Raw genomic sequence first — 22294 nt, 5'->3', positions numbered from 1 at the left:
GATTGACCCTCGCGCCTCTCCGTACTCGCTTCGCCTGCTGCGTGGAGGGCAGTGCTCCTGCGCCGAGGAGGCCTGGCGGGGCTGCTAAACCCCAACAGCAAAGAGCTGGGAACTCGGGGACTCAGCCGGCGTTCCCCGGGCGGGGGTCAGAGGAGGAGGAATGTGGGGCGGAAATGGTCGCCCTGGAGCGAGACAAGGCTGAGAGCTGTAAGAGCGAGAGAGACTCCGGATCCTGGCAGACAGGAGACCTGGGTTGTGGTCTGCGCTCTGCCGCGGACTCGCTGGATGACCGGTGGCAAGTTGCTTTCCTGTTTTCCCCGCCGAACAATTGAGAAAGTTTCTGGCCAGAGTCCCCACGCAGCCCCTGTCTGGCTGGGTGTCTCGCTGGATTGAGAACTCCCTTGACATCCGCGCATCGCAGCCGGCGAGCACCGGACTCTGGGACCCTCAAACTAGTCAATAGTTTTGGGCCCGGGCGCCCTGGGATGGCGACGCCTACGGCCGGGGCCGGGTAGGGACTGGAGGGGGCGGGGAGCGCCCAGCGGCAAGGCCGGTGAAAGAACTATTCTACCTATGTATGCATTTAGACTTAAGGTGTGGCCCCAGTTTCTAGATTAAATATCTATTTAGCGTTTAAGCCCCAGCAAGCTTAAACTTAAAATCATTCCCTTTAATGTAGCTCCTTTCCTAAAGTGGGTGCACCATAAAAATTAACAAGGATCTACTGTATAGCGCAGGGAGCTATATTTAGTATCTTGTACTAACAGAGGATGAGATGGTTAGATGGCATCACCGACCCTATGGACAAAAGTTTGAGGAGGTTCCGGGATTTGGTGATGAACAGGGAAGCCTGGTGTGCTGCAGTCCATGGGGTCACAAAGAGTCAGACACAACTGAGCAACTGAACTGAACTGAAAAATCTGTAATGGAAAAGAATCGGAAAAAGAATATATTCAGTTATGTAGATAGATAGGTAGATAGACTCAGTTGTGTCAGAGTCTTTGCGACCCCGTAGACTGTAGCCGGCCAGGTTCTTCTGTCCATGGCAAGAATACTGGAGCAGATTGCCATTTACTGCGCCAGTGGCTCTTCCCCACCCACAGGGTCAAACCGGTGCCTGTTGCATCTCCTGCATTGGCAGGCAGATTTCTTTACCACTAGTGCTACCTGGGAAGCCCATATATGTGTTATATATCTGAATCACTTTGCTATATACCAGAAAATAACACAACATTGTAAATCAACTACATTTTGATTTTTAAAAATTACTTATTTATTTGGCTGTGCCAGGTCTTAGTTGCCTCATGCAGGTTCTTTAGTTGCTGCATTCAAGCTCTTGGTTGCAGCATGTGAGATCTAGTTCTCTGGCTAATGATTGAACCCAAGCTGGCTGCACTGGGAGCGTGGAGTCTCAGCCACTGGACCACCAGGGTAGCCACTACTTCCATTTTTTTTTTTTAATTTTAATTAACAAAATACAGTGGGTGCACCATAAATACTTAATTTCAAAAGGATCCATCTTTATAGGAAGGCCAGTTCCTCAGGCCCAGCCACAAGGAACTTCTCTAATATTATTAGGAGTGACATCATAACGTCTAGTACTTGCTCGTTTGACAGTTTCTGCTCATTTCTTTCTCTAATACAGGTTGTGAATGTCCCTCTTGGAGTCCTGGCAGGGCTCCAGCCAGAACTGAGCACTAGCAGGGATGTAAAGCTGGTCATGATTCAACACTGCTGGATTCAATTCAAGCCCAGTAATAGAAGAGCCTCCCTGAGCTTGTGGTCGCCATACCTGCCAATCATCTTCCCAAGGTTGGTCGATGTGTGAGTGTTTTGTCATATGCAGAACACTTGAGAAGGTCAAGGGGGAAGGAGTGGAAAGGGAGGCAGATGCTGAGGCACCAGAGGACATGTAGAGAGTTTTTTCCTGAGCTGCTATAACTGGGGGGCACTGCCCTCCCCCTGTTATAGTGAGCCAGGTGTCCAGTCCAGCAATCAGGAGGTATCCCAGCTCTTGGTGTTAGGAACAGTCAGTGCATCCTGCTTCCTGACAAAGAGTCCATCTTGTTACTGGCCTCCAGTTTGTAGGGAACCCAGATTGTATTCTCTGAAGAGCTGACCTCAGAGCAATGCCGCCTTTCTTTCTTAGTCAGCCTTTCTTAGTCAATTGGGGAATTCTCTGGTGGTCCAGTGGTTAGGACTCCGTGCTTTCACTGCAGATAGCTGGGGTTTGATCCCTGGTTGGGGAATTAATATTCTGCAAGCCGTACAGTGCAGCCAAAAAAAAAGGTAAGCCAAGTCTGTGAAGTATACTATCTGTCACCTGCCCACTTACCCAGATTCTTGTTGTGACAGGCACTCATGATGTCCAGTTCTCCCATGGTGAGGTGTGGGCCTGCCCAAATCACTTCCTGAGGTGGATTCATGGGAAGAAATACTTAAGAGTTAGCTTCACTGGCCAGGAAGCTGCCACATGTACAGTACTGGTGTACTCACTGAGGAAGGGGGGGCATTGTGTTGCATTTTGAGTTTCTGTTAATAGCAACATAGGAACCAAACTGAGTGTTAGGCCCAGCCAGGTCTGAGACCTCAGTAAAGTCTGAACACTTCAGCTAAGACCACCCACCAATGTGTCACCCTAAATTATCCTCACCCTTTTGAGACACGTGGACTTTCCTGGTGGCTCTGACAGTAAGGAATCTGCCTGTAATTCAGGAGACCTGGGTTTGATCCCTGGGTCTGGAAGATCCTCTGGAGGAGGGAAGGGCTGCCCACTTCAGTATTCTTGCCTGGAGAATTCCATGGACAGAGGAACCTACAAGCTACAGCCCCTGGGGTCACAAAGGGATGGACAAGACTGAGCGACTAACACTTTCACTTTTAGATCATGCCCCAGATCTCAGTAACTTCATTGTCAAAAACAGATCCCTGTAAAGCAGTTATCCACCAATTAAGAATAAATTTAAAAAGCAAATAGAAAAACAGATCCCTACCACTTACAGTGGTGCTGCCTCCTGGACACTGAGAATCCAGCCCTTAGACTCCTGCAGGGACTCCTTCTTTCTGTCCCGTTACATGGATAGTAAGAAGCAGGCATTCACTAAGGCAGCCTGTTTATTCAGAATATGTTTACAGCTGCTTGAAGATTTTTTTTAATAATTTAAAATCCCATAATCATTTTATTTTTATTTTTTTATTTGGCCACAGATCGTGGCATGTGGGACCTTAGTTCCTTAACCAGGGATCAAACCAGTGCCTCCTGCATTTGAAGAGCAGAGTCCCAGCCACTAGACTACCAGGGAAGTACCTGTTGGAAGATTTTTCACGTCAGAGGCATAACTGAATGATGAAACTAGTTTCCTTCTTTACTTTTTTTTTCAGGGCTGAGACTCCAGAATGAGTCCTCTAGGACTTCTTTCAAGACTCACAGAAACCTCCACCCTGGTGATGGCACACAGGGACTGTTTTCTTGTTCTTAGTCTGAACGACTGCCAAGAAGGAGAGCAGCGGTAGAACAGTCAAATCCCAGGCTCTCCCCATAGCTTCTAATCTCAGAGCTTGTTAAACTCCTTTCTGAGCCCAAGGACAAAAGTCACTTGAACAAATGAGTGAGTCATGAATGAAAACTCTCACTCTTTCAATGAGAAAGAATTAAGAGATGGACAGGTAAGCAAGCATATCCGTTTGGGAAAGAAGGTGTTGGTATGGGATGTATCGTTAATAAGAGAGAGCATATATCAAGAGGGTGTGGACCTTTTGAAATGTGTAGGAAAAATTCTCTTTACAGTTCTCTTATTCTTTTAGAAGCTCTTAGTCACTTCTGGATCAGTTGCCTTTCCTGATGGTTTGCTTTCCAAGTAGGTTATAGGATTTGGGTTTGGATTTGCTGGGGTGGGAGGAAAGTTTCAATTGGAATCTCCCAGGAAATATATATTTCAGTCAGTTTGGGTTGTTTACTGGCCCTTTCTCTCTCAAACACCCATTTTGACCTGTTTATCCTCAGGATCCCTGGTTCCATGCGTTATGTCTCTGTGTGAGCCTGGCAGCTTACCCTGTATTCCCCATCTTTCTCCCTACTTTGCCCAGAAATGGTCTTAAATGGAGCCTTTGGGGTTCAGTGGCCAGAATGGGGACAAAGCCTGTGCTTTGGAAGTCCAGGGAGGTTTTCTTCACTGTCCTAAGACAGGTGAACTGTTCTTCCAGAGAACATTTATCTTTGGACACTAGAGGGGAGAGAAGGATGCAATGAGTCCTGAGCACACAGACTCCTGCAGGGAGTTGTGCGGCATGGTGAATCACCAGATATTATTGAGAACGTATCTTGAGCCTGCGAGTGTGTCTGACTCTTTGTGACCCCATGGACTGTAGTCCGCCAGGCTCCTCTGTCCATGGAATTTCCCAGGCAAGAATACTAGAGTAGGTAGCCATCCCCTTCTCCAGGGGATCTTCCCGACTGAGGGATCGAATCCAGGTCACCTGCATTGCAGGCGGATTTTTTACCGTCTGAGCCACCAGAGAAGCCCATCTTGAGCCTAGCGCTGTGCGGATGGTCTGAGAAATATAAAACAAGTGTACGAGAAGAGTCTGACTGGGGAGACGGGTCTTTTGCAGAGGACCTTGTGCCGCATGCAGAGGGGCTATGGTGAGGAAACCATTGTAGCTCAGCCACCCTGAGGAGATGGAGCTGATCTTGAAGGGCCCAGAAAACACTGAGAAGGTGGAGGTGGGGGCGAGACCACATGACCCGAGGGCTGGAGGCGAGAGGAACTGCAGCAGTGCGTTCACTTTGGCTAAGTGGGAAGCAGTGGTGCTTAGACACTAGGAGGCCAGTTGTGGAGGAGTAGCTCTGCTGTGGTGTGTTTGTGGGTTCATTCTTCTGGCAAAAATGAAGGCAAAAAGAAGTCAAAAAATCAAAGTCGTGTCTAAGGAGTGTTAGTTGGCAAAATTATGTAAGCAGGGTTAGAGTAACAGGACAGTCTGGGATTCCAGGGCCTTGACATAACAATGATACCTTTATTAGTTATTTTCCCTTAATTATTATTATTTTTCTTTTATCTGCCTTAGAGAAAATTATACTGCACATGGTTCAAAATCCAAAAGTATGGAGGATGTACATTTAGTGAAAAAACTATCTTCCACTCTTGTTCCCCAGCCACCCTGTTTTCCTGCTGAGGAAGTTGGTACTTCCTAGAAGACTATAATTCTGGAAATAGTCTCTGTAAAGACAAGCAAATATATTTATGTGGTTTGTTTTTTTTTTTTTTTTTTTTTAGAAAATCCAATGGTAGAGTATACTCTGCCCTTTGCTTTTTCACTTAATAGAGTAATATCATGAAGATTGTTCCACATCATGTATAAAGTACTTTCTTACTCTTTTTTTTTAATGGCTGTATCGGATCTCATTAAGTAGATATGCTTTAATTTATTTAAAATTAGTTCACTAGTGACAACTAGTTTATCATGATGATCATTTTGAAATGTATAGAAATATCAAATCACTGTGTCATGCACTAGGAACTAACATCATGTTGTAAGTGAATTATAACTCAAAAACAAACTTGTAGAAAAAGAGATTAGATTTGTGGCTACCAGAGACAGGGGAATGGGGGAAGGGGATTGGATAGTGAAAAGGTGCAAACTTCCAATTAGAAGATAAATAAGTACTAGGAATATAATGTACAACATGAAAAGGTAACACTGCTATGTGTTAAGAGTGAGAGTTAAGAGAATAAATCCTGAGAGTTCTTATCACAAGGAAAAAAAATTTTGTTTGTTTGTTGATGTAATATCAATAGGTGATGATGGATGATCACTAAACCTACCCTGGTCATCATTTCATAATGTATATAAGTCCAATCATTATGCTGTGCACCTTGCATCTTATACAGGGATATATGTCAATTATATCTCGGTGAAACGGCAGGTGGGGGGGTATTATAAATAAAGTAAAATAAAATAAGACGTCCATCAGTGGACATTCAGAGTTTTTCTAGCTTTTTGCTTTTATAAACAGTACTACCATGGATTTCCTTCATGGTCTAGTGGTTAAGAGTCTGCCTGCCAATGCAGGGGACATGGGTTCGATCCCTGACCCAGGAAGATCCCACATGTCACGGGGGCAGCTAAGCCCATGTGCCCTAGAGCTCATGCTCCACAGCAAGAGAAGCCGCCGCAGTGAGAAGCCCTCGAACCACAGATAGAGATGGCATGGCAGCAGAGACCCAGTGCAGCCAAAACAAAAACAGACGAACAAAGCCACGAGTAACCCTGTAAGCTTGCCATTTTGCCCATGGATGAGTATATATATTAGATAAATTCCTCAAATGCAGTTGCAGGCCCCAGATAGACACAGCATACATGATTGTCCGATATTATCAAGCCGGAGAGGTGGTAACAGTCCACTCTCCAGTGTCTTACAGCTCTTGGTCCTCTAGCCAGCACGGTGTCACCACGCTTTTTCATCTTTGATAACAAGATAAGTGAAAAATGTTATTTCAAGAGTAGTTTTAGTTGATTTTAGTTGACATTTCTCTTGTTATGAGTAAGGTTGAGCATTTCTTCACATGTTTAAGAACTGTTTGTGTTTCCTTTTATGCACACCATCTACATCCATGCCCATTTTTCTACTGGTTTCTTTTTTTTTCTCTTACTGACTTGTAGGATTTGATTTCATTTTTTAACAGTAAGAGCATTAGGGCTTCCCAGGTGGCTCAGTAGTAAAGAATTTGCCTACAATGTGGGAGACCTGGGTTTGATCGCTGGGTCGGGAAGATCCCCTGGAGAAGGAAAGGACAACCCACTCCAGTATTCTTGCCTGGAAATCCCATGAACAGAGGAGTCTAGTGGGCTACAGTCCATGGAGTTGCAAAGAGTCAGACACAACTTAGCAACTAAACACCAAAGACAGGAAAATTAGCCTTGTGTTTTTATATGAGTTGCAAAAGGTTTGTTGGGTACTTTTTAAGCTCCAGCAGAGGAAAGATTTGGCCGAGCAGAACATGAGGAAAGCACCTCACTCAACTTTACTTACTCAGAGCCCTGAGACTTTGAATGGGCCAAGAAATCTGTATGAGATTATATTAACATTAAGCTCTTTGCAGACCAGGTTAAACAGGAGTTGTCCCTACAGTGTTACCTGTAGTTGACTTCTCCAGGGTTAATCCATTGTGTGTGTGTTAAGGGAAAGGGTGTGCTGTTCAAGCTCTCATCTCTGGGGGACTGATATGTGCCTGAGAGACTGACTCTCATTTGCCTTGCAGGTTGAAAGTGTGTCTGCTGGGTCCTCTGCACCATGTGACAAGGACAGCAGTGCTCTCCTGGCTTTCAGAGGAATTTCTGTATGTACTGCCACAGCCCAGTGTCTTTTGTCAGTAGACGCTCATGTAACATGCTGCTATGTGGTGCCAGCTGCCGGGACACAGGATGGCACAGACCTTGCCCTCCAGTAGTACATACTTTGGGGGTAGAAGTGGGAACAGACATGCAAAACAATCTCTGCCTAATCAGAAAACTGTTGTAATGAAGCAGAATATAAAGCACAGTGGGGATATCAACAGCTCACCGCTAGATTTTTATCCATTTACTCTTCACTGCTGCTGCCGCTAAGTCGCTTCAGTCATGTGCGACTCTGCAACCCCAAAGACGGCGGCCTACCAGGCTCCCCCATCCCTGGGATTCTCCAGGCAAGAACACTGGAGTGGGTTGCCATTTCCTTCTCCAATGCATGAAAGTGAAAAGTGAAAGTGAAGTTGCTCAGTCGTGTCCAACTAGTAGCAACCCCATGGACTGCAGCCTACCAGGCTCCTCTGTCCACAGGATTTTCCAGGCAAGAGTACTAGAGTGGGGTGCCATTGCCTTCTCCGATTTACTCTTCAAGGAGGGCATATACTTGTCCCTACATTGCCCAACTTCTCCAGTTGGTATTTTCCAGGTGCCTCTCATTAAGATTGGGCTTCCCAGGTGGCTCAGTGGTAAAGAACCCAGCTGTCAATGCAGGAGTGGGTTAAATCCCTGAGTAGGGAAGATCCCTTGGAAGAGGAAAGAGCAACCCACTCCAGTACTCTTGCCTGGAAAATTCCATGGACAGAGGAGCCTGGCAGGCTACAGTCTGTGGGGTCTCAAAGAGTCAGACGCAACTGAGCGACTGAGCACGCACTCAGTAAGACTGGCTTTAACCCACCCATCTGGGAAGACAGATTCTAATGGCCTCCAGTTTCAAGAACATTTGGTACAGTGGGCAGTTTGTGTTTGTGTGGATAGGAGGACTTGGACTCCACCCTCACACTGAAGGTCACCTGCCCCTACAGATCTCAGAGCTGAAGAACCACAGCGTCCTCCAGGCCCTGACAGCAGAGGCGAATGGCTGGGAGCCCGGTGGTAAGCTCCCCTTCAGGGCCCGCAGAGCCTGGGTGGGACTCAAGGCAGAGCTCTTGGGTCTTTCTTTTCCTTCCTTGAATTTCTCTCACTACTTTTCCTATAGAATTTTATAGGTTTATCCTTCTTCAAGGGAAATTAGAACTGACACTGGATTAGGAGTCAAGAGACCTGAGTTCATTCTTTCTCTTTTAAGGGTTTTTTTTTTTTGGATGTGGATCATTTTTAAACAAAACATCTGCCACATGTTTTGGTTTTCTGGCTGCAGTGCATGTGGGATCTTAGCTCCCTGACCAAGGATAAAACCCACACACACCCTCTGCTTTGGAAGGTGAAGTCTTAACCACTGGACTGCCAGGGAGGTCCTGAGAGACCTGAGTTCTAACTTGGTCCCCAAAGCCCTGCTAGTGGCTTATTTGCCTTTTGGGGAAATCACACTATCTCTGTGTCTACAGTGGAAATATCAATATCACCTTTGTGCTCTAAAGGATGTTGTGATACTGAAATGATACAGAGTAGATGAAAAGGCTTTGAAAAGCTAATCTTGTTTTACCTGCTTGACATGGCGCTTCTCATACTCTATTTAAAGCTCACTCTGCCTGCTATTATACTGCACAAGAAAGCACACTCCACCAATTCAGAAGGACCGCTTCTGGAGTCAAATGTCTCTGGCTTAAGTCTTGACTCTCAACCACCAGCTCCATGACCCAAAGCAAGGGACTTAATCTTTCTAACCCTCACTTTACTTATCTGTAAAACTGGGGTTATATCAGAACCTGTATAATAATGAGATAATGGAAAGTGCTTAACACACAGAATCATAGTGAGCACTCATTGGTGTGTTTTGTTATCTTAAAATCTTGCAAATTGAATGTGTAATCTCCAAGAATATGGGAGTCTATTAAAAATATTCCAGTGTATAAAAATTATTTGAAGGTCTCAGAAGTTTCTTTTTCTTAAAGAGAACCAATTTTTAAATTTTATTTTTAATTGGAGAATTATTACTTTATAGTATTGTGTTGGTTTCTGCCAGAAACAACATGAGTCATTCACAAGTATACATATATCGCCTCCCTTTTGAACCTCCCTCCCCTGCCCTACCATGTGGATATTAAATTTGTTACAACATTGCTTCGGTTTTATGTTTTTGATTTTTTGGGGCTTCAGGCATGTGGAATCTTGGCTCCCCAACCAGGGATCCAACCCACACCCTTTCTGTTGGAAGACAAAGTCTCAGTCACTATAATGGCCAGGGAAGTCCCTAAAAAGTTTCTTTTAATTGAATTTTGTCTTTACCACGTGTTGACAAACCTAATATTGATTAGAGATGTTGCCTCAAATACCAAAATATCTTCTGTTTCAGTACAACTGGCAGTTATGTGCCAGATATTTTTGATCATATTAAACAATTACACTGGACTTTCCAGGTGGTAAAGTGGTAAAGAATTCGCCTGTCAATGCAGGAGACTTGCGACACTGAGTTTCGATCCCTGGGTCAGAAAGATTCCCCAGAGGAGGAAATGGCAACCCACTCCAGTATTTTTTCCTGGAAAGTTCCATGGACAGAGGAGCCTGGCAGGCTACAGTCCTTGAGGTCACAAAGAGTTGGATATGACCGAGTATGGGCACATAAGTGTTGGAACAATTACATTTTTTTTCCAGACTGCACTCAGCTAATTTAAATTAATAGGCTGACTAAATCAGCAGTGCCGTTTACTCTGTGAATAAAGAGAAAAGGGCTTAAGTAAAGGAGGTAATTGACACAAGGAAAAATGATAAAGAGCCATACTAACGTGAACTGTCTTCCTAGAGATTTGGGTTTTGGCTCCATGCTTTTCTGTTCATGTGGGGAAAACAGTATTTACGTCAGGATTGTGTGCAGAGGTGGGAGTCATCTCCTTGAGTCCTAAAGGAACTAGGAAAGGAGCAATATGCTCTTGCATGGGTAGAGTCTCTAGTTCAGGCACCAGATTGAAGTTGCCCCTTGAGACTGTGTGCTTCCTCTTAATTGCACTGCTATCACAGTAAACTGCCACGCCCTTGCCCATGAGGTTCCTACTCCTGGTTCACAACCTTTGACCAACGTGTTTATAGGCAGGGATGCATGGGGTAAAAGATTAATTGCATTGTGATGATCTGAAGGTTAACGAGTCAGTGAGGCTGGATGCAGATGAGGGGAGAAGGGTGGGGGAACTCTTATCATCTTGATAAACTTCCATGGCTGCCGCTCCACTCTTCTTGTTCAACCCCTTTGTCGTTGTAGCTCACTTCCCGAGGGTCCAGCGTGCTGGACATAAGTCTTTATTTTCCTCATGGTCCCAGGTCGAATATCCTGTGTTCTGTTGAAGTTGCCTAGTTTGGAAGCCCTGTTGTACCATCTACTGCCCTGGGCAAGGACTGGCAAGATTGAATGTCCTAGAGTCCAGATCCATCTCATCTGCTACCACCATCCACAATCCTGCTAGACCTGAGTCCACAACTGGGTTGGCCATGCTAGCTGAGGTGTATTAAGCAAGTGACCTTGGGCCACATACTCCCCTAGACTCTGTTCTCATAGTAATCTCAAAAGTGATTACAGATGGTTGAGTAACTTGCCTGAAGAAGCACAGCTTGTGAGGGAGCTAAAAAGTTCACAAGCCATTTGGCTCCACAGGGTGCTTTCACTGTGGTCCTCTCCAGCTCCCCAGCAGCCTCCTCAGCCTCCTTATCCATTAGTGTTTTGAGTTTGGGGTAGGGTTTTCTTTAATTGTGCAAGTGTGTATCGGTCACTCAGTCCTGTCTGACTCTACGCCCTATGCACTGTAGCCCACCAGATTCCTCTATCCATGGGATTCTCCAGGCAAGACTACTGGAGTGGGTTGCCATTCCCTTCTTCAGGGAATCTTCCCAAAGCAGGGATCAAACCCAGGTCTCCTGCATTGCAGGTGGATTCTTTGCTGTCTGAGCCACTAGGGAAGCACTTTCGCAAGTGTACTTCCAAAACAGTTCACTGTCACAGAAAGTCCTCAGCCCTGGTTGCAAGGTAGAGGGGAGCTGTCCTGACTTGCTTACACTATCCAGGCTGGAAGGCTCATCAGTTTGGTTTGAACAGAAGCCTCCCCATCCTCCCCACTGTTTGCCTGTGTCCTCCTTAGCAAAGGGGAAAAGCCGGTGACAGCCATGACACCGGAATTCGATCCAGAGAGTGGCAGCTGTGGTGCGGGGTAAGGGCTGTGCAGTGACTATAGAGAGCCTGTCCTGCTGCCGTGTTTTCCTTCTGTCCCCCCTCCTTTCATTGTGCTTTTCATTCACTCATCAAACATTCATTGTGAGGACTTCCCTGGTGGTCCCGTGGTTAGGACGCCATACTTCCACTGCAAGGGACACAGGTTTGATCCCAGGTAATTGGGGAACTAAGATCCCGCATGCCAGGCAGTGTGGCCAAAAACAGCAACAAAAACTTTCATGGTGCACCCATTGAACCCCAAGAACCCTGCCCTCCTGTAGCTCCCAGTGCAGCGGGCAGGACAGCTACCACACTGTGACAAGAACGGGGTGTTGGGGGCTCTCATGGTGCTGCTCCTAAAAGCAGATTCCAGAGGCTGAAGAAGGTGCCAGGGGAGGGTGGTGCTGGAGTTGGCTGCAGGCTGAGATGGAGCTGCGCCAGGAGGGGTTGGCGTTTCATTGTGAGAATTACAAAGAATCCATAGAGGGTTCTGTGCAGCGGGCTGGCATCAGGTCTGGCCTGTTTGAAAGCTCACTTTGGCAACTGTCTGGCAAGATAGGCAGATGAGGCCAGGGGCTACGACAGTGATCCAGACATACCTAGATCTCAGGGGGTGTCCTTGTCTCACTATTGCAGTTGTGAGTACAGAAGTCCTCCAAGCCCAAGAAGAATGGGAAGCTGTGGACAGCATCCACCCAGAGACAGGTAACTAGAGGAATGGCACCCTCTCCACACAGCCTGCTGCTGCTAAAGGCACTGTCCACCCACGAGGCTGATGCTCTGTTTGGGATTAGAAGACAGAATTCCTGAGTGTTCTCATTTTTGATATGTGACATAGAATAAAACCTCTTTTCCCAGTTCAAAGGTGATGCCCTCCAACCTCTGGAGGAAAGGGAGATGAATGTCACGGGGTCTGAGAGAAGACAAGGAGGACCATGGTCAGGGTCGGCTTCTGCAGGGTGATGAGGTCGGGCAAAGGATGGAGCTGGGCAGCCAGGACCCCTGCATCAGGCTGAGCAGATTGTTCACTGTACAAGGAAATCTCTGGAGATGGAGGTTGAAGCTGTCTGCTGGAAGGCACTGGGGGCTTTCAGAACTGTGTCTCGTTCCTTTGGGAGGTTTGGGTGGAGCTATGGGAAGGGAGAACTGAGACCTAAATCTAGCCTGAGCCCCGCTTGAGCACCTGGAGAGACGTTACGGGGGCTGTATCAGCTGTCACCTGAATTGCTGGTTGATGAGTTAATTCCCTGGAACAAAGGCTGGAGGAGAGATCATTCATCTCCAGGGCATGAGAAGGCAAAGTAGAAACCGGAAAAGGCCCCTAGACAGACCTGTCACAAGCTTCTGTGTGGGTACCTCCTCCAGGCAGTGACGCACCCCACTCACAGATGAGTGGACTTGGGGGCTCCTACAGATCAGCTTCTACTATGTAGGGCTCGGCCTGGCCCACCTCCACCAGCCAGCTCTGAAAGGGAGTCCACCCTGTGAATAACACCAGCCCTCTGACACTGGGTTGGTTGTAGCTGTAGGTGTCTGACACTGACAGCTGGAAGCCTGTGCTGGGCTTAGAGGTGACAACCAGAAGGCCCTTGGTACATGTTTGCTGATAGAGTGGCTCCTGTCACAAGTCCTGGAGTGTCTTCCCTTTTGCCACAGGGAGCCGGGCCAGCGTGGACCAGCCGGGGCAGCTCATCTCCTTCAGTGAGGCCCTGCAGCATTTCCAGACAGTGGACCTCTCCTCCTTCAAGGTATGACACCGGGGCGGGGCGGGGAGGTGGCACGGGGGTCTTGAGCAAAGCGCTTTCTTCCCCCAAGCCATGTTTCTACCCCATCAGGATAGGCCACAGGAAGATCCCCTGGAGAAGGGCATGGCAGCCCACTCTAGTATTCTTGCCTGGAGAATCCACATGGACAGAGGAGCCTAGTGGGCTACAGTCCATGGAGTTGCAAAGAGTTGGACACGACTGAGAGACTAGGCACAGGATAGGGCACTGGGCAGGCAAGAGGGAAGCTTCCAGTTGAGGGCTCTTTCCTGTCTGAGAAATCTCAGGGTACAGTATCACAGGTGGCCGAGGACCCAGATGTCATGCAGTCTCAGGGACTGTGTACCCAGAGCTCTAGTGGTCCTGTCTTATGGGGTCCATGGAGCTGCTCCCCACTCTCCCGTCCTAGGGACGCCGGGGGGCTGGCGGGGGGGGCGGTGGGTCTGGAATCAGATGCTAGGAAGCAGGGTAGTCTGTCCAGAGAGCTGAGTGATTCATGGCCAATACAGGAAATTTTTCCATATCCTAGAGGAACTAGAAGCTCTTTGGGAATTTAAAAAATATGTGGGTTTGGAAAAAGAGTGCTGAGGAAATGAAAAGCTGGCAGACATCTTGAGTGCCTAGTGGTAAGTTTGCTGCTGCTGCTAAGTCACTTTAGTCGTGTCTGACTCTCTGCGACCCCATAGATGGCAGCCCACCAGGCTCCGCCGTCCCTGGGATTCTCCAGGCAAGAACACTGGAGTGGGTTGCCATTTCCTTCTCCAAGGCATGAAAGTGAAAAGTGAAAGTGAAGTCGCTCTATCATGTCCGACTCTTAGTGACCCCATGGACTGCAGCCTACCAGGCTCCTCTGTCCATGGGATTTTCCAGGCAAGAGTACCAGAGTGGGGTGCCATTGCCTTCTCCAAGTGGTAAGTTTAGAGGACTGTGAATTCAAATGTTCAACCTAAAGCCTGGCTCGAAGGGAGAGGCTGAAGATAGGAATCAGACTGATCCCAGAGAGCTGGAACCTGTTGAAATCAGAGTATCCTAAGCCCTGCAGTAGTGGCTCTGAACACGGAGGCGTCAGCAGGAGCTGATGTAGCCAGTGCTGCTGTGGTGTGGACAGAAGGCACCAGCTACCCCTCAGGGGTATCCAGCTCCGAGAAAGTGCCCTAGACTCCCCTTCTCACCGTCTGTCTTATCCTGGAAGTTGAGAGGGCCGTTAGACTATATATCTTTTACAGAGAGACAAACACAGACTTACAAAGGGTGGAAGCAGCCCTGCTGGGAGACTTGGCCTGGCGTCTGTGTATCTGTCCATCTATCAGATGCTGGTCCCCGTAGCCAGTCCCCTCTAGCTTCCTTGGAAGTCAGTGACAGAGCCATTTCTGGAAAAGCCCAGAGGCTAAATACAGGCTGATACAGGCTAAATACAGGCTGATTAGATCTGGGCTTAGGGACATCGCTTTCTGCTTATAAAGAACCTGAGAGCTGGAAGAACCTGTCCCTGGAGATTAATTTTTTCTAATTTTTTAAAATCTTTATTGAATTGGTTACAATATTGCTTCTGTTTTATGTTTTGGTTTTTTGGCTTGGAGGCATGTGGGATCTTAGCTGTCCAACTAGGGCTCAAACACCCCAACCAGGACCCACACCCTCTGCAATGGAAGGTGAAGTTCTAACCACTGGACTGCCAGGGAAGTCCCCTGGAGATTTAGTAATAGCAGATGCTTTACAGCTTCTGCCCTGTTTCCCTGGCTCAGAGGCCAGCCAGTTAGTTGGGAACCATTTGTTTCTACAAGACCAGTCCTGTACTGATCCTCATGGTAAGTTCATGAAAGCAAATGAACTCAGGACCCTGCCCACTCCTGCACCTTTCTTCCCAGAAAAGAATCCAGCCCACCATCCGAAGGACTGGGCTTGCTGCCCTCCGGCACTACCTCTTCGGGCCTCCGAAGCTCCACCAGGGCCTCCGTGAAGAAAGGGACTTGGTCTTGACCATCGCTCAGTGTGAGTGCACGGCCGCAAGGCAGGTGCTGCGTGAGTGGTCAGGCAGAGAGAGCGGCTTGTCCGTCCTGTGGCCGAGACTAAACCGAGGCTCTCGCATGTTGTGGGGAGGGCCAGGTGTGGATGTCCGGGCTCGGCCTGTCTTGGCTGTATGTTCTCTGGGAAGCACTCAGTCCTCCCCTGAGGGCCAAACCAGCGGAGCATGGATGTGTTTTGGGGCAGGTGGCCTGGATAGCCAAGACCCCATGCATGGCCGAGTCCTGCAAACCATCTATAAGAAGCTGACTGGCTCCAAGTTTGACTGTGCCCTCCATGGAGACCACTGGGAAGATCTGGGCTTTCAGGGTAAGAGAGAGAAATGGTTCATCTTCTCCCTGACTCCTTATTCCAAGACTAGCATGAGAACCCAGATAGTCCTTTTCCTGTTACCCCAGCACCATGAGACGGGATATCTGGGGCAAAGCATTCCAGGAAGAGGGGACAGCAAATGTAAAAGCCCTGAAGTGAAATGTGTGTAACTCTTTTTTGAGAAAAAACAGTGGCAGAAGTGGACAAGAATAGTTCACTCGGGGCCTTGCAGGCCAGTGTAAAACATTTACTCTTAGTGGAATGGAAAGCATGGGAGTGATAGGATTTAGAATCCAGTGTTTTGGGTTTTTTTTAATTAATTAATTAATTTGGTTGCTCAGATTCTTAGTTGCAGCACGTGGAATCAGTCCTCCTTGCAACACACAGGAACTTTTAGCTGTGGTATGTGGAATCTTGTTCCCTGATCAGGGTTCCAAGCCAGGCCCCCTGCATTGGGAGCTTGGAGTCTCAGCCACTGGACCACCAGGGAAGTCCTCTAGTGTTTTCTTTTTGTTCTTTTTTTTTTTAGTGTTGATGAAAATTGTGTTTTACATTATTTCACTTTTTCAGTGAAACAAAATAATTTCACCTGTTTTTGAATTGTCCGTTTTTTTCCTAAACCATATATAAAATTACATTTATATAAAACAGGAAAACACCTTGATTTGAAAAGGAAATTTATATACTCAATTATTTGTGCTCTGTTGGTTTTGACAGTGTGTTTAAGTCCCTTTACTGTCCCTCGTCTATAATTGACTTGTACGTGGAGAATCACATCAGTGTTATGATTTTTCTTTCAACCATTAATTTAAATAACTCAAGAGGAGAAGGAAATTCTGTTGTATTTACCCATATGTTTACTCTATCCCTTATTCTTTCTTCCTTTCTGATCCTCTAAGATTCTTTCTTTTTTCACTTCCTTCTGTTTCAGGAACTTCCTTTAGCCACTTTCTAAAGTAGGTCAGCCAGCATAAATCCTCTTAGCTTTCCTTCATCTGAAAATGTCTCGATATCCCCTTTACTCCTGAAGGATCATTTCTCTGAATGTAGAATTCCAGGTTTACAGATCTTTTCTTTCATCTCTTGAAAATAAATAGGCTGCTTCCTTTTGGCTTCCATAGTTTCTGATGAGAATTCTGCTGGCACTTGAATTACTGCTTTTCGGTAAATGAGGAGTGGTTTCTCTCTCTACTTTCAAGGTCTTTTTGCTTACTCTTTTTCTTTTGTTTGTAGGAGTTTGACTATGATATGTCTTGGTGGAGATTTCTTTGGGTTTTGCTCAGTTTCTTGAATCTGTAGGTTTACGCCTTTTGCCAAAGTTGGTAGATTATCAGCCATTATTGCTCTGAGTACTTTTTCCAGCCCTTCTCATTCTCCTCTCTTGTGTAATTCCGACCACACAGATGCTAGATCTTCTGTTACCGTTCCTCTTAGTCCCAGAGGCTCTGTTCGTTTTAAGGGGATGTCTGTATAGCAGCAGCAGCTGTACAGCCCAGAGGTCTCTAAGACTCTGCTCATTCTGTTTCGTTTTTTCTCTCTGTTATTCAGAGTGAGCTGTTTATATTGTTCCATCTCCCAGTTCACTGGTTCTTTCCTCTGTTGTCTCTATTCAGCTGTTGAGCCCACCCAATGAGTTTTTTATTTTAGTTATTATATTTTTCAGTCCTGAAGTTTCTGTTTGGTTCTTTACATCTGATATTTCTTTACTGAGACCTTTATCAAAGGCATTTGTGTAAAAGGCATTCGCCAAATGCCAAAGGCATTTGTAGGTTTCTATTGTTGCTGCAGAAAATTACCACAAATTTAGTGGCTTAAAACAATACGAGGGACTTCCCTGGCAGCTCAGCAGTTAAGGCTCTGTGCTTCCAATGCAGGGGCCACAGATTTGATCCCTGGATGGGAACCTCAGGTCCCAAATGCTGTGCAGTACCGCCCAAAAAGAAAAAAGACCCACAGATTTACCACCTTCTAGTTCTGTAGTTGAGAAGTCTGACACAGTCTCTCTGAGGCAAGATCAAGGTCACAGCAGGGCTGTATTCCTTTTTAGACTCTCCAGGAGAGAATCTATTTCCTTGCCTTTTCCACCTTCTAGAGGCCTCCCACATTCCCCCTCCTTCAAAGCCAGGAACACAGCATCTCTCAGAGCTGAATCTGTCCTCACATCCCTCTTTCTGATGATGTGTTTCTACCTCCCTGTCACACATTTAAGGATTCTTCTGATGACATTCAGTTCAGTTCAGTTCAGTAGTTCAGTCATGTCCAACTCTTTGTGACCCCATGAACCACAGCACGCCAGGCCTCCCTGTCCATCACCAACTTCTGGAGTTAACCCAAACTCATGTCCATTGAGTCGGTGATGCCATCCAACCATCTCATCCTCTGTCGTCCCCTTCTCCTCCTGCCCTCAATCTTTCCCAGCATCAGGGTCTTTTCAAATGAATCAGCCCTTCACATCAGGTGGCCAAAGTATTGGAGTTTCAGCTTCAACATCAGTCCTTCCAATGAACACCCAGGACTGATCTCCTTTAGAATGCACTGGTTGGATTTCCTTGCAGTCCAAGGGACTCTCAAGAGCCTTCTCCAACACCACAGTTCAAAAGCATCAATTCTTCTGCACTCAACTTTCTTTATAGTCCAACTCTCACATCCATACATGACTATTGGAAAAAACATAGCCTTGACTAGACAGACCTTTGTTGGCAAAGTAATGTCTCTGCTTTTCAATATGCTGTCTAGGTTGATCATAACTTTCCTTCCAAGGAGTAAGCGTCTTTTAATTTCATGGCTGCAGTCACCATCTGCAGTGATTTTGGAGCCCCAAAAAATAAAGTCTGACACTGTTTCCATTGTTTCCCCACCTATAAGTGATGGGACCAGATGCCATGATCTTCGTTTTCTGAATGTTGAACTTTAAGCCAACCTTTTCACTCTCCTCTTTCACTTTCATCAAGAGGCTCTTTAGTTCTTCTTCACTTCCTGCCATAAGGGTGGTGTCATCTGCATATCTGATATTTCCCCTGGCAGTCTTGATTCCGGCTTGTGCTTCTTCCAGCCCAGCATTTCTCATGATGTACTCTGTATAGAAGTTAAATAAGCAGGGTGACAATATACAGCCTTGACATACTCCTTTTCCTTTTTGGAACCAGTCTGTTGTGCCATGTCCAGTTCTAACTGTTGCTTCCTGACCTGCATACAGGTTTCTCAAGAGGCAGGTCAGGTGGTCTGGTATTCCCGTCTCCTTCAGAATTTTCCACAGTTTATTGTGATCCACACAGTCAAAGGCTTTGGCATAGTCAGTAAAGCAGAAATAGATATTTTTCTTGAACTCTCTTGCTTTTTTGATGATCCAGCAGATGTTGGCAATTTGATCTCTGGTTCCTCTGCCTTTTCTAAAACCAGCTTGAACATCTGGAAGTTTACAGTTCACATATTGCAGAAGCCTGGCTTGGAGAATTTTGAGCATTACTTTACTAGCCTCCCTGGTAGCTCAGCTGGTAAAGAATCTGCCTGCAATGTAGGAGACCCCGGTTCGACTCCTGGGTTGGGAAGATCCACTGGAGAAGGGATAGGCAACCCACTCCAGTATTCTTGGGCTTCCCTGGTGGCTCAGCTGGTAAAGAATCCACCTGCAATGTGGGAGACCTGGAATTGATCACAGGCTTGGGAAGATCCCCTGGAGAAGGGAACAGCTACCCATTCCAGTATTCTGGCCTGAAGAATGCCATGGACTGTATAGTCCGTGCAGTCCTAAAGAATTGGACATGACTGACTATGCTGGGCCCAGCCAGATAGCGAGGGTAGTCTCCCTATCCTGATTGGCAGCCTTCATTCTGACTGTAATCTTGCTTCCCCCTTGCTGTGCAGCCTTTTATTTTGTATTGGGGTATAGCCAATTAACAATGTTGTGATAGTTTCAGATGAACAGGAAAGGGACTTAGCCATACATATACACGTATCCATTCTCCCCCAAACTCTCTTCCCATCCAGGCTGCCACATAATATTGAGCAGAGTTCCCTGTGGTATATAGTAAGTCCTGGTTGGTTATCCATTTTAAATATAGCAGTGTGTACATGACCATCCCAAACTCTGTCCCTTCCCCCAACCTTCCCCCAGCAATGTTGCTGTCTATTAATTGTCTTTTGTCATTCAAGTTGAGATTTTCCTAGTTCTTGGTATAATGAGTGATTTTTTTATTTTGTCCTAGACATTTGGGGTAGTATATAAGGACACTATGGATCTTCTTTAAATCTTCTATTGTAGCAGGCCTCCTCTGACACTGGGCAGTGGGGGAAAGGTGATATCACCTCATTATTACCAGTTGGGAATAGAAATCCAAGTATCCCACTGAGCCTCCACTAATACCACTGGCTGGGAGGGGCAGGGGCACCTCATTGCTGTTACATGTCACCTCCCCTGACATCCCATAGAGACTGGTGGGCTCCTTGGCACCAGGGAAGGATAAAAGTCCCTTCCCTACATCTCTGACTGCCCTGGCAGAGCTGAGGGCCACCTCATTGCAGTCAGTCAGAGGAAGTCGAGATTCTCCACCTGGGCTGTGATCAAGGTCATTGACTCAGGGAGCAGGGATTTCATTGTTGTTGTTCAGTGACTCAGTTATGTCAAAGTCTTTGGGACCCCATGGACTGTAGCACACCTGGCTTCCCTGTCCTTCACTATCTCCCAGGTTTGCCCAAGTTCATGTCCATTGAGTCAGTGATGCCATCCAACCATCTTATCCTCTGTCATCCCAGAGTTCTCCTCTTATCTTAATCTTTCCCAACATCTGGGTCTTTTCCAATGAGGCGACTCTTCACATCAAGTGGCCAAAATACTGGAACTTCAGCTTCAGCATCAGTCCTTCCAATGAATATTCAGGGTTGATTTCCTTTAGGATTGTCTGGTTTGATCTCCTTGTTGTCCAAGGGTTTCATTAAACTCTCTCAGTTTTCTCTTGGTTTCTGTCTTAGGAACAAATCCAGCCACAGACCTCAGAGGAGCAGGCTTCCTTGCCCTCCTGCATCTCCTGTACCTGGTGATGGACTCAAAGACTTTGCTAATGGCCCGGGAGATTCTCCGCCTATCTCGTCATCATATCCAGGTGGGGCTTTGGTGAGAAGCCAGCAGAGAAGGCTGCAGGGCTAGGACCTGGGCACAGGGCTGTCCTGGGTAGAGGGGGCAGCTTCTCAGGTGGATCTCCAATTGCTGAGGGCCCTCAGGACAGCTGAGGCAAACAGGCATGGGCACCCCCGTCTCCCTGACCTGGCTGGAACCTGGGCTCCACCACTCATTAGTGTATGTCTCAAGCCAGCGCCTCAGGGGCTCAGAGCCTTGGTCTCTTCATCCGTAGAGAGGAGATCATGGAACTTCAGCCATGTAGTTGGGGAAGTTAAATGCAGTAATGTATACAAGCACAGGACACAACCCTGGTGTCAGTGCTTCTGCATAGTGCCCTCCTGACTCTGGCATGTTCTCCTGGCCCTGGGGGAGGGCGCATTCAGCCTTTACGTGCCCAGAGGAGAGGTTTTGCCTCCCAGGGCCGGGTGACACACATGGGCTTTCTGAAAGCTCAGAAGCGGCTCCTGTAGCCCTCAGGTTCTGTCCAGGCCTCTCTTCAGGGTTTTCCCCTGTAGTAAAGGTGGTAGTCCCTCAATTTTAGACAACAGACTTGACCTGTTTCCTGCCATTTGTCTGTCCCAGATTCATGGGGTCTGGAATTCATTCATTTACTAAGCAGATATTTATTCAGCATTCCCTGTGCTAGTAATTGTTCTTGGTGCTTGGGATGTGTCAATGAGATCCGTCTAGCAGGGAGGACAAGACAGTAAGTCTAATACATAAATAAATAATAGGGAATGTTAAGTGCTGAGTAGGCAAGGTTGGGGGAATATGGGTGGATTACAGTGGTTTCTGCTTTGGGGTGTTTCGCCTGCACTGAGTCTCCATTGCAGCATGGGCACTTCCTCTAGTTGCAGCGCAGCCTCAGTACTTGCAGCACTTGGGCTTTGTTGTCCTGTGGCATGTGGGACCTTAGTTCCCCAACCAGGGATCAAACCCACTTCCATCCCCTGCACTGGAGGCAGATTCTTAGCCATTGGACCACCAGGGAAGTCCTGGGATTAGTTTTCATGGGGTATAATGTAGCTCTAATGAGAGGGTGCAGAGAAGGAAATGGCATCCCACTCCAGTACTCTTGCCTGGAAAATCCCATGGACGGAGGAGCCTGGTGGGCTGCAGTCCATGGGGTCACTGAGAGTTGGACACGACTCAGTGACTTCACTTTCACTTTTCACTTTCATGCATTGGAGAAGGAAATGGCAACCCACTCCAATGTTCTTGCCTGGAGAATCCCAGGGACAGGGGAGCCTGATGGGCTGCTGGCTATGGGGTCGCACAGAGTCGGACACGACTGAAGCGACTTAGCAGCAGCAGCAGCATGAGAGGGTGAGACTTAAACCATGCCTTGAAGTTGGGGGGATGGTTGTCAGCCAAGCTGGTATTTAGAGGAAGAAGATTCCATGCAAAGGAAGCATTGAGAGCAGAGGCTCCAGGAAGGAGTGTGTCTGGCATGGGAGGGAATGGCAGGAGGCCAGAAGGAGCAAGGACGGCAGTGGGAAG

General features: G+C 47.0%; 1 protein-coding gene across 1 annotated transcript in view; it reads left to right on the top strand.

Moving 5' to 3' along the window:
* The window catches only part of ELMOD3 (ELMO domain containing 3), a 33508-nt gene continuing 11516 nt past the window's right edge, over positions 303 to 22294 (top strand). Inside the window, exons 1-10 of the mRNA XM_005686725.3 lie at positions 303 to 511; positions 1646 to 1812; positions 3382 to 3666; positions 7260 to 7337; positions 8307 to 8376; positions 12215 to 12283; positions 13235 to 13326; positions 15210 to 15333; positions 15553 to 15675; positions 20647 to 20777. Of these exons, the coding sequence (XP_005686782.2) occupies positions 3616 to 3666; positions 7260 to 7337; positions 8307 to 8376; positions 12215 to 12283; positions 13235 to 13326; positions 15210 to 15333; positions 15553 to 15675; positions 20647 to 20777 (738 nt within the window). The 5' untranslated portion in view covers positions 303 to 511; positions 1646 to 1812; positions 3382 to 3615. The remainder of the gene's footprint in view (positions 512 to 1645; positions 1813 to 3381; positions 3667 to 7259; positions 7338 to 8306; positions 8377 to 12214; positions 12284 to 13234; positions 13327 to 15209; positions 15334 to 15552; positions 15676 to 20646; positions 20778 to 22294) is intronic.

The sequence above is a fragment of the Capra hircus genome, chromosome 11, assembly GCF_001704415.2.
Source record: "Capra hircus breed San Clemente chromosome 11, ASM170441v1, whole genome shotgun sequence".
Classification (NCBI taxonomy): domain Eukaryota; kingdom Metazoa; phylum Chordata; class Mammalia; order Artiodactyla; family Bovidae; genus Capra; species Capra hircus.
The sequence above is the reverse complement of the archived record's forward strand: the minus strand, read 5'-3'. Positions and strand labels throughout refer to the sequence as shown.